Source organism: Erinaceus europaeus, chromosome 1 (assembly GCF_950295315.1).
Source record: "Erinaceus europaeus chromosome 1, mEriEur2.1, whole genome shotgun sequence".
Lineage (NCBI taxonomy): Eukaryota > Metazoa > Chordata > Mammalia > Eulipotyphla > Erinaceidae > Erinaceus > Erinaceus europaeus.
The window spans coordinates 101,044,129-101,057,714 of NC_080162.1; the positions used below are offsets into that span (position 1 = coordinate 101,044,129).

Below are 13,586 nucleotides of genomic sequence, written 5' to 3' on the forward strand. Positions count from 1 at the left end.
TTTCATTTTGATATCATACATATAAAGCACAGGAAATCAGTCCAATTATTGGAGTCATATTGATGGGAAAAACAGATGCAGAGGAGGAACTTGGGGGGGGGGTTAGACTGTTATGTGGAAAACTGAGTAATGTTATACATATACCAACTACTGTATTTTACTGTTGACTATAAACCATTAATCTCCCCCAATAAGGAAAAAAAGAACTCCCCCCCACACCAAAAAGACATGGTGCCATCCTTGAGGAATTACTAAACAATGGTGAAGAGATACATCAAATCAATAGTTAATAACAGAAAAAATATTCTTGATAGCAGAGGATAGCATGTTTGAGGGTTTTAAGATGAGAAGGAGCACAGTGTAGTGCAGGATCTATAAACATTTCTACCCACTAAAGTGAGGGCTTAGTTGATCATAAAAATGCTGGAAGAAAAATCTTCACTGCCTCCAGATAGCAATTTAACATATTTTCTAATATTCATTAATCTATTTATTTTGGGGGTTAGAGATAGAGAGGAATGGGAAAGAGAAAGGTAAGTACAGAGGGAGGGAGAGACACCTGCAGCACTGCTCTACCACTTGTGAAACTTTCTCCCTGCAGGTGAGGACCAAAGACTTGAACCAACATCCTTATGTGTTACAATATGAGCGTTCAACAGGGTATGCCACCGCCTGACCCCTCAGATGGCAATTTAGATAAATATATTCGCAAACACCATTTACTGGAAAAACGGCCTGAATTTTTTTGTCTTGATTTATCAAGATATTCCTAAGTTTAATAAAAGTGCATGGAAATATGACCTTCAGAAAAAATATAGAGCACCTCAAGTATGTTACACCACAGTGAAGGCTTTAAGAGTTGGGGTTGGATGGTGGGACACCTGGTTGAGCACATGTTACAATGCACAAGGACCTGGGTTCAAGCCCCCAACTCCACATGAAGGGAGAAGCTTCATGAGTGGTGAAGCAGGGCTGCAGGTGTCTGTCTCTCTCCTTCTCTGTCTCCCCCTTCCTCTCAATTTCTGGCTGTCTCTATCCAATACATAAATAAATAAATATAAAATTTAAAAAATTACAAATAAAAAAAGGCTTCATGAGTTATGGATAGCACCAACTCTGTGAGTATCTCCTGTTTAATGTTTACAGAACAAAACTAAACAGAATAGTAATAGTCATTAAGTTATCTTGTATGTACTTTACTTCCCAAGCATCATTTCCCAACATTCAATATTGCCAAAAATGACAGCTGATATCCTCGAGTGAGGAGATCAGTCCTAAGTCATTCTTACTGAATACTCATAAAATATGTGTAGTTCACTTTCTAAAAAGTCCCATAATCTAGATATACAACAGTTTCTGTGAGAGAGAGCTTATGTGCACACGTATCCATAAACTACTGCAAAATATATACCTGAAAGCAGAAGTACACTAGAGTTTGCAGTGAGTACCTCCCTAACACTTCCTCTCCACTATTCCAAGCTTGGGATCCATGATTGCTCAACAAATTGTTTGGCCTCATATGTTAACTCTCTTTTCAATCACCAGGTTCCAGATGCCACCAGGATGCTGGCTAGGCTTCCCTGGATTGAAGACCCCACCAATGTGTCCTGGAGCTCAGCTTCCCCAGAGACACACCTTACTAGGGAAAGAGAGAGGCAGACTGGGAGTATGGACCGACCAGTCAATGCCCATGTTCAGCGGGGAAGCAATTACAGAAGCCAGACCTTCTACCTTCTGCAACCCTCAACGACCCTGGGTCCATGCTCCCAGAGGGCTAGAGAATGGGAAAGCTACCATGGGAGGGGGGGGATTATGGGGATTGGGTGGTGGGAATTGTGTGGAGTTGTACCCCTTCTACCTTATGTTTTTGTTCACTAATCCTTTCTTAAATAAAAAATTTAAAAAAAAATATGTGCAAGATGCTTATTTCAGTGATTTTTTTTCTAAGTTCCAGTTTAAAAAAAAAATGTACCTTTACCACAAATTATAGCATGTCACACAGCATACACTGACTGGTTTTTCCCATTGACTCTCAATATCTACCTCTCCCTTTTATCTGACTTGCACATATGTAGCACACAGTATACATGTTCCAGCCCCTGCAAGCAGCCAGAAAGAAACAGAGTTCAGTAATAAGATATTCAAGTCAGGTGAGATGAACAACCAATTTGAATAAATAAGGCCTTGATCAAAACATGAAACCAAAACATCTGAAGTCCCAAATCAATCCACTTAGCCATATGCCATGTCTTAGAATACAGGAATGAAAACTGTCACTCCCTGCAGAAGGCTCAATGCTGATGGCTATAACCTTTATTGTACATTGTGACAATCTGAAATAGGTCTGCCTTTTACTGGATGGCAAATTCTTTAATTCTTTGTTGCTTTGATGGCTATATTAATCAAATCAAGGGGGGAGGTCATTTTAAAAAGAAAAAAAAACACTAAAAATGGTGGAGTTCTCAGAGAGAGATGAATGCAATTAATTACAGGATTTTTTTTTTCCCTCCAGGGTTATCATTGAGGCTTGGTGCCAGCACTACCAATCCACTACTCTTGGAGGCCTTTTTATTTATTTATTTATTTATTTATTTATTTATTTATTTATTTTTAGATAGAACTGAGAGAAATTGAGAGTGGGAGAGAGAGAGAGAAATAAAGAGGGAGCGAAAGAGAGATACTTGCAGACCTGCTTCATCACCTACAATGTGATCCTCCTACAGGTGAGGAGCTGGGGGCTTGAACTGGGATCCTTGCACTGGTCCTTGTGCTTCAGACTATGTGTGCTTAACCCGGCGCACCACCGTGCAGCCCCTGGATTTTAGTAAATATATTAGTCTCACTCTTCTGGTGTTCTGCATATAGCAACATTTATCACATCAGACCATCAAGTAAAAATCATTACTTAATTTGCTTTATTACAGCTACAAATAAGCTTTATTTGATGTAATATAATAAAGCATCTTCAAATTTAACATTTATCTGACCATAATTAATCATTTAAATTATGAATATAAGTATATACAGTCACGTTAGCAAATCTGAGGTTCAAGAACCTGTACAAGCTTTGTCTGAAAGAGCAGTGCCCACCTCCCCTGTCAGGAAGGCCAATCCCTCCCTGTTTCTAGTAAGAAGCAGTGACAATTAGATGAAATCTGCAGCCCACAGTGAATTCCACATTGTCCTGTGAGAGAACAGCTATACTTATTATAAGGAAATAACATTCTCCTTCAGCTCTTTCTTATCAAATGAAGGTTTGCATCCAGGTTTCCCCTAGTTACTCTTCAACACCCTCACTAACATCACAGTAACATAAAAAAAAAAGCAGGGGCCAGGTGATGGTGCACCTGGTTGAGTGCACATGTTACAGTGTGCAAGGACCCAGGTTTGAGCCCCAGGTCCCCACCTGCAAGGGGAAAGCTTTGCAAGTGAAGTAAGGGTGCAGGTGTCTGTCTCTCTCCCTCTCTATCTCCCTTCCCTTTTGATTTCTGGCTGCCTCTATTCAATAAATAAATTCAGATAATAAAATAAATTTAAAAACAAAAAACAAAAACTTGGACTGGGTTTGATGTATTGCACCAAAGCAAAGGATTCTGGGGAAAAAGAGACGGCAGCTGGGCATTGGTGTCCTGATGCATGACAATGGAAAAGGGCCTAAGTTAGGGGTGAGAGTGTTTTGTAAACACCAGTCACAGAGAGATGAGACACTGTACCCATGTATCAACAAGGGTACTGTAAACCATGAACCCCTTAATAAAGGAAAAAATATATCTCTATATATCCATAAAGGAATCTTCTCTCTTTCCTTACTTACTCTTAGTATCTATCACTTGGAGGCGAGAGGAAAATAGAATTGGTCAGTCACACATTTGATCTAAGAAGCAGAGAATACAGAGATAATCTTCTAGATGGAGTAGAATGTTATTCTGAAACATTTCCCAACCATGTTCCCAGTGACCACGTTTAGCCACAGATCTGTCTGGCACAACACTACTCAATAAGAATCAACACATTGCCGTTGAACATAGGGACAAATCAGAAGCTTTCATGGAAATCCCTTTGCTCTCATACTTCCTCCAAAAAGGGAGGAGGGGAGAGAGTTATGAACACACTCACGGGCTCACTGCACACATGTGAAAGGACAACATTCTGTGTTACTAGCTATGTGGATAGGCTACGCAGCTAAGGAGCACTCACTCTTCATCCAGGTAACAACCCTCACAGAAGGAAACTCCCTTACATCTCAGGACCTCTCCACAGAAGTGTCAGCACAAGGGAAGGTTTTCCCTCAGGTTTTATGATTCTCTCCATCCTGAACTCTGTTTCTGAGTTATACCATAACAGTACATGAGTGCACAAAGGGCTGTAGTGGGGAAGTCAGAGGGACCCTGCAGAAAAGTCAGACTCCTTGACAGAAGCTCTAAGCAGACACTGCTCTGGGAAATCATTTGTATTAGCTGACAACAGGACTCAGTTTGCTAACATGGACATGCAACATATTCAACACGAGGCTCACCGCAGTTTGCTTGGGGAAACACTCTTCTGGCCTACAAGGAAAAAATACATTCTGTCTCATGAATGGTTCCTGAATATTCACCACAATGCCTAGACTTGGAAGGATGGGGAAATGTGCATTGGAACTTTCTTCTGCTTGCATGAACTTGAACATACACAAAGCACCATAAACTGTTCCTTTTCTGGAACTCAATTCTATTTGTGCACTTAGTGCTGAGCTGATCAGTCTGTCTCAAACTGAGAACTAATTCCATTTGCATATAATAGCACTGATCCACAGGGGGGAAGAAAGGAGAGGTCGCCCTCTCCCTGGTCATATACTTTGTACAACAGATCACCCTGCTCGTCATGTTTTAGTCATCTCAAGGAAGGACAGAAGTCGCATTCCACTTCGTTGTCTCAGCAAATGATTGCATTCTGTGTCCACCTCTGTCTTGCCTTGTTTATTTCATCTCCATTATGCCGCTTTTGATCATGAATCATGACTTTTTTTTCTACAGTAGTCAGAGTTTTGTCTAAAGAGAGAGAGAGAGAGAAAGGGAAGAGACAAGAAAATGATTTAGCAGGACAGCAAATATGAGTTTTCAGCTTCTGGTAGGTGGATTTAATTTTTGCAACATTCAGTAATTTGAATCATTTGTGGCTTCTAAGGGGATGAGCACCTGGAAGGGGGGGGGGGATAAATGTCGTGGCTCTTTTCATAGATTTCATTAACTTACACAAGTTGCCAGGGCTTTAATATATTTGCAAATCATCTCCCAGATAAATCATTTAGAAATTCACTTTTATACTACCAAGATAGCTCTACTCTCAAAAAATCTTTGCAAAATATTAGAGCATGTCCTACATGAATTAATTATAGGATGCTAATGAGACATGCTCTCTCCTTCAAACCTAAGAGAGTTTACACATTATAGTAAATTATGTGTAAAGAGATCAGGACTCCACCCCCTCACTCCAATACATATTTTTAAAATTTTATTATTATATTTATTCATTTATTGCACAGAGACAGTCAGAAATCAAGGGGGGAGGGGAAGATAGCGGGGAAGATAGTCAGACACCTGTAGCACTGCTTCACCTAGCAAAGCTTTCCTCCTGCAGGTAGAGACTGGGGGCTCAAACCCAGGTTCTTGTACATTATAGCATGTGCATTCAACCAGGTGTACCACCACCGGCCCCTACACACGTCCTTCTCTCCAGATTCACAAAAGGTAGTATGAGTCAAGAGAAGTGATAGTCGGCAGCTGAGGAAGGCTCTTTCTCCTTAATGGAGCCCCTTCCTCTGTAGATTTGCACTCCCTTCACTCTGAACCTTCATTGGACTTATTAAATCTATTAAACTACTTCCATATGCTTAAAAGAGATGTGGCTATGAGGATCTAGCATCGTACCCCAGAACCTGTCTTGCCATCCCACTCAAAATGTCCCTCATAAGCATTTACAAGACCCAATGGATAAGAGTTTCCTGGTGACTAAGATCATCTTCTCCATGTGAGATGTTCTTATTTTTCAACTTCTTTCTGAGTGAGATCATTCCATATTCATCCTTCTCTTTCTGAATTATCTCACTTCATGTGATTCCTTCAAGCTCCATCCACAATGAGGTGAAGAAAGTGAATTCACCATTTTTAACAGCTGAGTAGTATTCCTTGTGTATATATACTACAACGTTCTCAGCCACTCATTTGTTGATGAACACCTGGGTTGCTTCCAGGTTTTGGCTATTAGAAATTGTGCTGCTAAGAATATATGTGTACACAGATCTTTTTGGATGGATGTGTTTGGTTCCTTAGGATATATTTCCAGGAGAGGAATTGCAGGGTCATAGGGTTGATCCACTTAGAATCTTCTGAGTTCTCCATACTGCCCTACTTTGAATTTTTATATATACTGTAGTTCTGGTCTCACTTCTGCTCAAAATCCCTCACCTCCATCAGACACACTTCCCAACTGACCTGCCATGCTGACTCCAGCCAACCAGTTTGCAGATACTGCTGAAGTCATGCCCTAGATGCCTAGATTCCCCACCCACATCTGTACTCCTCCACCCATACAGTCCCCTCTGGCCACACCCCAGCCCCTGGCCTTCCTTTTGTTAAATATTCCTGTTCCTTCAAGACCCGTCTCCTTAATGATTTCCATCATGCTTCTTTTCTTCCTACAACCTCTCACCCAAGACTTATTTTCCTTGTTCACCCATCTGTACAACTTACTTTCATTTTGTGCTATGTATGTTTCTTAGGTACTAAGAGAACAACTTCCACAAGGGAAAGGGGGGGGGGAGGGAGAGAGGATAGTCACCTGTCTCTCCTACTTTTAGAGATGTTCAAAGTTAAAATGTAGGCAACAACAAAGCTGGTATTTAGTCCCTGTTTATTTAATAAGATTAAAGCACAGAATTTCAGCTAGTTAATGATGAAGTAAAACAACTACTGAGAGTGGAGGTGGGAGGTAAACCTATAAAATAGTGAATTTTTGGGAGCCGAGCTGTGGTGCACCTGGCTGAATGCACGTTTCAGTGCGCAATGATCAGGTTTCAAGTCCCTGGTCCCCACCTGCAAGGGGAAAGCTCCACTGGTGATGAAACAGTGCTGCAGTTGTTTCTCTGTCTCTATCCTTCTCTGTCTCCCCCTTCCTCTCAATTTCTAGCTGTCTTTATCCAATAAATAGGTAAATAAATATAATAAAAATTTTAAATAAAATAGTGAACTTTTTTTGTCTCTGTTGTTAATGTAACATCATATCACAGGTAGCAGGGTCTCAAGAACCTTGAACTGTCCCAATTTCCACTGGTATTCATTCGTTGTTTGTTATTTCTGTTTTTCAATGATTAGCTTCCCAAAAGAAAAGGTAGGAAGACCCTGAGCTCCAAAGCTTCAGTACAAATCCTGGGGCAACAAATTCACAGGCTTATGACAGAAGCTCAAGGTTACTTCACAATGACACACCACTATAGGGATTATAGGGACTCTTAAGAGATTATAATGGACTCTATAGGGATTATAATGGACTCTTTGAAGAGAAAGACTGTACAATCACCAAGGAGGCAAAAGGGGAAAGGGAGAACTACTTTAAAACACTTTCATAAAATAATTTTCTATGGGTGCATTTTAGAAGTTGCTTTACAGTACAGCTCACAATAATAGTGCCAAAGAACAGGTGTCTTTAAAACCTGACACTTAATGGCAATTTGTGGCTATTTAAAGCAAATCCACAAGTAAAGTTATCATACAAAAAGGGGGAAAAAGATTCCCTGCTTATAGATTATTATTACATTAGACTTTGTGTTACCCAGATTTGAACACATGGAAAGGAAATAAGGATTAAAATCTGGAGTGATGAATTAAAATTACCACTATAGTAGCATTCATGGTCTTTCCTAGGCTCATTTATTTATGGTTATTTATTTATTTTTTTTTTACCTGAGCACTGCCCAGTTCTGGTTTTTGGTGATGTGGGAGATTGAACCTGGGACTTTGGAGCCTCAGACTTGAGAGTCTTTTTGCATAACAATTATTCTGTCATCTCCCCTACCCCCAACCCCTTTCATTTTCTACACCAGAACATTCCTGAGTACCTGCTGGACTACTGAACCATAGGTTATGCTGATCAAAGAAATAGGAAGATATGGGAAAAATATGGAATTAGCAATGCACAGCCTACCAGATTATCTACACAGGAAAGAAAGAAAACTATTAACTAGGAAAAAGAAGGGAAAAAATAGCAGAGAAAGCAGAATTAAGGACAAAAATAATACAGTAGAATTCAAACAGTTAAAGGGGAGAAAAAAACTAGGTAGACTAAAGGAAGGATTCCCTCCCTCCCCAAGTCCCTAGGCTGGCACAAGATGTTGAGAAACTAGGGGCAAGGTGAGGGCACACCTGGTTGAGAGTACATGTTACAGTGTGCAAGGACCCGGGTTCAAGCCCTCAGTCCCCACCTATAGGGGGAAAGCTTTGTGAGTGGTGAAGCAGTATGCAGATGTTTCTCTGTCTCTCTATCTCCCCTTTCCCTCTTGATTTCTGACTGCCTCTACCTAGTAAGCAAATAAAGAATACTACTACTAATAATAAATGAAATTGGGAAACTTGAGACACAGGTGGGGGCTACAAAGAATTCAGAGATTGCTAGGAGATACCCTGTCATTTTTCCAGAGACTCCAATAGAGTCCTAAACTGTTTAGGATTATCCAGCTAGTGCTTACTTGATTGCAACTGTACAGAATGTGGGCTATATAGAGGATATTCTGGTCACTACTCTACCAGCTGGTCTCCCATTCAAGCTCTAACCAGGCCGACCCTGCCTAGCTCCTGAGATCAGATAAGATCGAATGTCTTCAGACAGGTATGACTTTAGACGTGGCTACTACTCTTACTAGCCACCATATTTCCTATCACCGTGTCTATTGGATTACCCACTTCCAGAAACAAGGATGGCCATCTAGTCCTCCTTCCATCCTCTGCCATGTGTAGCACCATACCTTGCCTTCTGATTCAGCCCCCATGGGACTACTGAATAAGTTTTCACTGCTTTGCTGCTGATTCCATTCTCCTATCCACAGAGATACAGCCAGTGGCTTACTAGCTAGCTACTAGGTAGCTTCTCCCTCCGATATCTGTGACAACCTAAAATATCTCTAGACATTGTCAAATATCCCCTGAAGGCAAAAGAAAAAAAAAGTTCTCACTGAGACTCCCTTATCTGTACTAAAGTCCCATCTTCTGAAGCTAGAACTGATAATCCTTGGTAATTGAATCTTGTTCTAGTTTTCCATTGTGAATTCCAAACCATCCATCACATCTTGCAGACTGTCCTTTCCAAGAAAAAGTCACACACTAGTGCCTATATATAAAATGTGCTTCTCACCTGGAATTAGATTCTACTCTCCTTCAGTTGTAAACGTTTTGACTTTTGCTATCACTGACACACCGGAACACATATCCTCAGGAAGTCTTTTCTGAGCAAGGTTAGGCTAAGCTATCAGTTATTTTCCTCTCCTTAGAATCCTGTAGCTTTTCCTATCTTTAGTTTCCCTCTGCTCTTATTTCTTAAAAGGACAAATGTGTCTATGTGTGTGCTTATATGCAATCAGTGCAACAGAAATATGTGCACAAGAGTAGTGAAAAGTATCATCTATATTCTGTATCCTTTACAATATACAACTGCCATAAGAAAGAATTTTTTAAGGAATCATCTGATGTTGCAACAGACTAGAATAGCACTAGGTATAGAATTACAAAAACAGGGGACTGGGCTGTGGTGCACCTGATTAATTACACATAGTACTAAGAGCATGGACCCACACAGGGGTCCAAGTTCAAGCCCCTGGCTCCCCACCTACACAGGGGAAGCTTCACAAGTTGTGAAGCAGATCTGCAGGTGTCTCTCTTTCTCTGTTTCTATCTTCCCCTCCTCTCTCAATTTATCTGTGTCTTATTCAATAAAAGGGGGGGGGGGGTAAAAGGCGGCCAGAAGCAATGGATTCATAGTGCCAGCACCAAGCTCCAACACTGAGTCACAGTGATAACCCTGGAGACAAAAGAACAAGATGAAGAAGAAAAACAATGAAGAAGAGGAAGAAGAAGGAGAAGAATTACAAAATAGCAGCTATTCTAATACTTGTGTTAGAAGTTTCCTGAATTTGTGGTCCGGGAGGTGGTCCAGTAGTAAAGCATTGGACACTCAAGCATGAGGTCCCGAATTTGATCCCCAGCAGCACATGTGCCAGAGTGATGTTCTTTCTCCTCCTTTCTCATAAATAAATAAAATCTTTAAAAAAAAAAAAAAAGAAATTTCCTGAAGTTAATAGATATCTAGACCCACTATCTAAAAAGATTTATAATAAAACTAATAAAAATTGGGGGTAGATAGCATAATGGTTATGCAAACAGACTGTCATGCCTGAGGTTCCAAAGTCCCAGGTTCAAACCCTCACACCACCATAAGCCAGAGATGATTAGTGCTCTGGTTAAGTAAATAAATATATGCATATATATATATATATATATATATATATAGTTTTAAAAACCTAATAATAATAAATTTCAAAAACATATACCAAGGGGAGTCATTTTCTTAGACTAGGTGACAACAAACCATGGTTGGTGGACCAAATCCAACTGACCACCTATTTCTGTAAATAAATAATTTGGTTACTTCTATCAATGTATAGATGACTGCTTTCTCACAAGAATAGAAACAAATTACTACCTGGTCCTTCTTAGCAGAACTTTGTTGACTCCTGTCAACAAAGTTGACTAAACTAGCTAAAAGCACAAAGACTTTGGGCTCTGTATAAGATGATTAATATTGGGCTAGGAGAGTAAAAGCTAAAAGAACTTTCAAACACTGATTTATTTCCTGGGCTCCAATTACACTCCGTTGCTTTCTATATGTATGAGTTTGGGGAAACAGAAATGAAAATTACCAACCTCTCATAAAGTTTTTAGGATGAAGTGATATGATTCCCATAAAGTATTCAACATCATACTGAGAGTGAATTTTCAATAAACGTGGGTTATTATTTTAAGCTGGAAAACCCCTTTTTGGAGTACATTTTGTGAATTAGCTATGATAAGTTAAAATAATCAATAACATTATCCTCAAGGTCCTGACTGAGTAGGGAACATGCAAATATGATGATATCTCCTAGTTTACTTCTTTTATTGTTTTCTAGTTTCTATTTTCTAGTTTCTATAGTTTCTCCTGCTACTAATGTTTCTATTTCATCTGCCCCTATTCACTGCTTCCTCAAATATATCTCTCAGTTGATTACTACTGAGAACTCAAAACAGCATCTTTTCTTGTTCCCGTACTAAACAATTCTGGGACAAGGCAAAATAACCTAGTTACTGTTCCAGGAAAAAGCTGTTATCCAAAAGTTAGAGCAATTAAAATTGCTTATTTATTAAGACTAAGATTTTGTTTATTATTAGTTTCAAGACCCTCACCTTGCTACAAGTCCAAGGCTTCTACCATAAGCTCAATCTAGTCTTTATCAATTACCTAGAGACCTTCCAGCTTAAAACCTAACATTCTTTTTTTTTTAATTTTTTAATATTTATTTATTTCCCCTTTTGTTGCCCTTGTTGTTTTTCACTGTTGTTGTAGTTATTATTGTTATTGATGTCGTCGTCGTTACATAGGACAAAGAAAAGTGGAGAGAGGACGGGAAGACAGAGGGGGAGAGAAAGATAGACAACTGCAGACCTGCCTCACTGCTTGTGAAGCAACTTCCCCTGCAGGTGGAGAGCCGGGGGCTCAAACCAGGATCCTTAAGCCGGTCCTTGCATTTTGCGCCATGTGCTTAACCCGCTGCGTTACCGCCCGACTCCCAAAACCTAACATTCTATCAACTTTTCTTCTTTATTTATCTGAGAAGTTACCAGGATTTTGACAAGGTGTCCTCCTATACTTAACAAACTTAACTTCTAGATTTTTCTAATGTTATTTTGAGGTTGTTGATGGCTATAATCTCTGACACAAGATATTGCATGATTCTTCACTGTGGGTATTGGTAGACTTCTATCATTTGACAGTGTCATACAATGGTTAACAACCACATGAACTGGACTATTTCATACCACATCTACCATTTTGGAGCACGTGGTCCTAGGTAAGTTACTTTATGTCCCTGCATCTCAGATTTTCTTCTGAAAATTGTTGAAATTGGCAGTGCCTCCTGCACAGGTAGGACAGCCAATAGCATGTAGCAGGTATTCAACTGTTAGCAATTATCACTTTTACGTGTCGCCTGTTGTGTGTCACATATGATAATCAGATTCGGCAAATAAAAACTTAAGCTATGGGGTCAGGCGGTAGCACAAAGGGTTAAGTGCACATGGCACCAAGTGCAAGGACCAGCACAAAGATCCCAGGTTCCCAAACTGCGGGGGGGGGGGGGGGGGGGCACTTCACAAGTGGTGAAGTGGGTCTGCAGGTGTCTATCTCTCTCTCCCCCTCTTGTCTTCCCCTACTTTCTCCATTTCTCTCTGCCCTATCCAACAACAATGGCATCAATAACAACAATAATAATAACCACAACAACCATAAAACAAAATGGGAGAAAATAGCCTCCAGGAGCAGTGGATTCATGGTGCAGGCACAGAGCCCCAGCAATAACCCTGGAGGCAAAAGAAAAGAAAAAACTTAAGCTATAACTCCTTGCTGAAGGCACTTAGAAACTGGCAGGTAAAAGAGAGTGTTCAACTCACTAACAATTTTATAAGCTTAGAACAATCAATAAAGGTATAGGTTGCTCATAATGCACATTCTAAAACGTAATTACTTTCTTTTAAAAAACATTTCTTACTGTGAGCAGTCTTATATGTACAATAAAAGTAAAAACAAAAATGAGTGTCTGGGATCCGGCAGCGAGTTAAGGGCACATGGCACAAAACGCACTGACTAGTTTAAGGATCCAGGTAGGAGCCTCCAGCTCCCCACCTGCAGGGGAGTTGCTTCATAGGATGTGAAGCATGAAGCAGGTCTGCAGGTATCTATTTTTCTCTCCCCTTCTCTGTTTTCCCCTCCTCTCTCCATTTCTCTCAGTCCTATCCAACAATGATGATATCAATAACAACAATAATAATAACTACAACAATTAAAAAAAAACATGGGCGGTGAAGCAGGTCTGCAGGTGTCTTTCTCTTCCCCTCTCTGTATTCCCTTCCTCTCACCATTTATCTCGGTCCTATCCAACAACGACGACATCAATAACAACAGTAATAACTACAACAACAATAAAAAAACAAGGGCATCAAAAGGGAAAATAAATAAATAACTATTTTTTTTAAATGAGTGTCTGTGAATCTATTTCCAGGTCAAGAATTAGCACATCTGTGATCATATAACTGTAAGTTCCTAGAATAAATAATAATCACTGATTTTCCTTACCTCTATTAGATGTTTCTGTTTGCTTCATTCAAGTGATAAATTAAAGAAGCTGAGTTACTAGAGGTTTTTAGAATCATTTGGAGAGTGCCCTATATTTAAAGTTTTTTTTTTTATCTTTATTTATTGGATAGACATCCAGAAATTAGGAGAAAGGGGAGACAGAAAGGGAGAGA

General features: G+C 39.8%; 1 protein-coding gene across 2 annotated transcripts in view; it reads right to left on the minus strand.

Moving 5' to 3' along the window:
* Nucleotides 1-2,849: 2,849 nt before the first annotated feature.
* The window catches only part of HTR7 (5-hydroxytryptamine receptor 7), a 146,761-nt gene continuing 136,024 nt past the window's right edge, over nt 2,850-13,586 (minus strand). For both annotated transcript variants that reach the window (XM_007516809.3, XM_007516810.3), the window contains exon 3: nt 2,850-5,030. In XM_007516809.3, the coding sequence (XP_007516871.1) occupies nt 4,988-5,030 (43 nt within the window). In that variant the 3' untranslated portion in view covers nt 2,850-4,987. The remainder of the gene's footprint in view (nt 5,031-13,586) is intronic.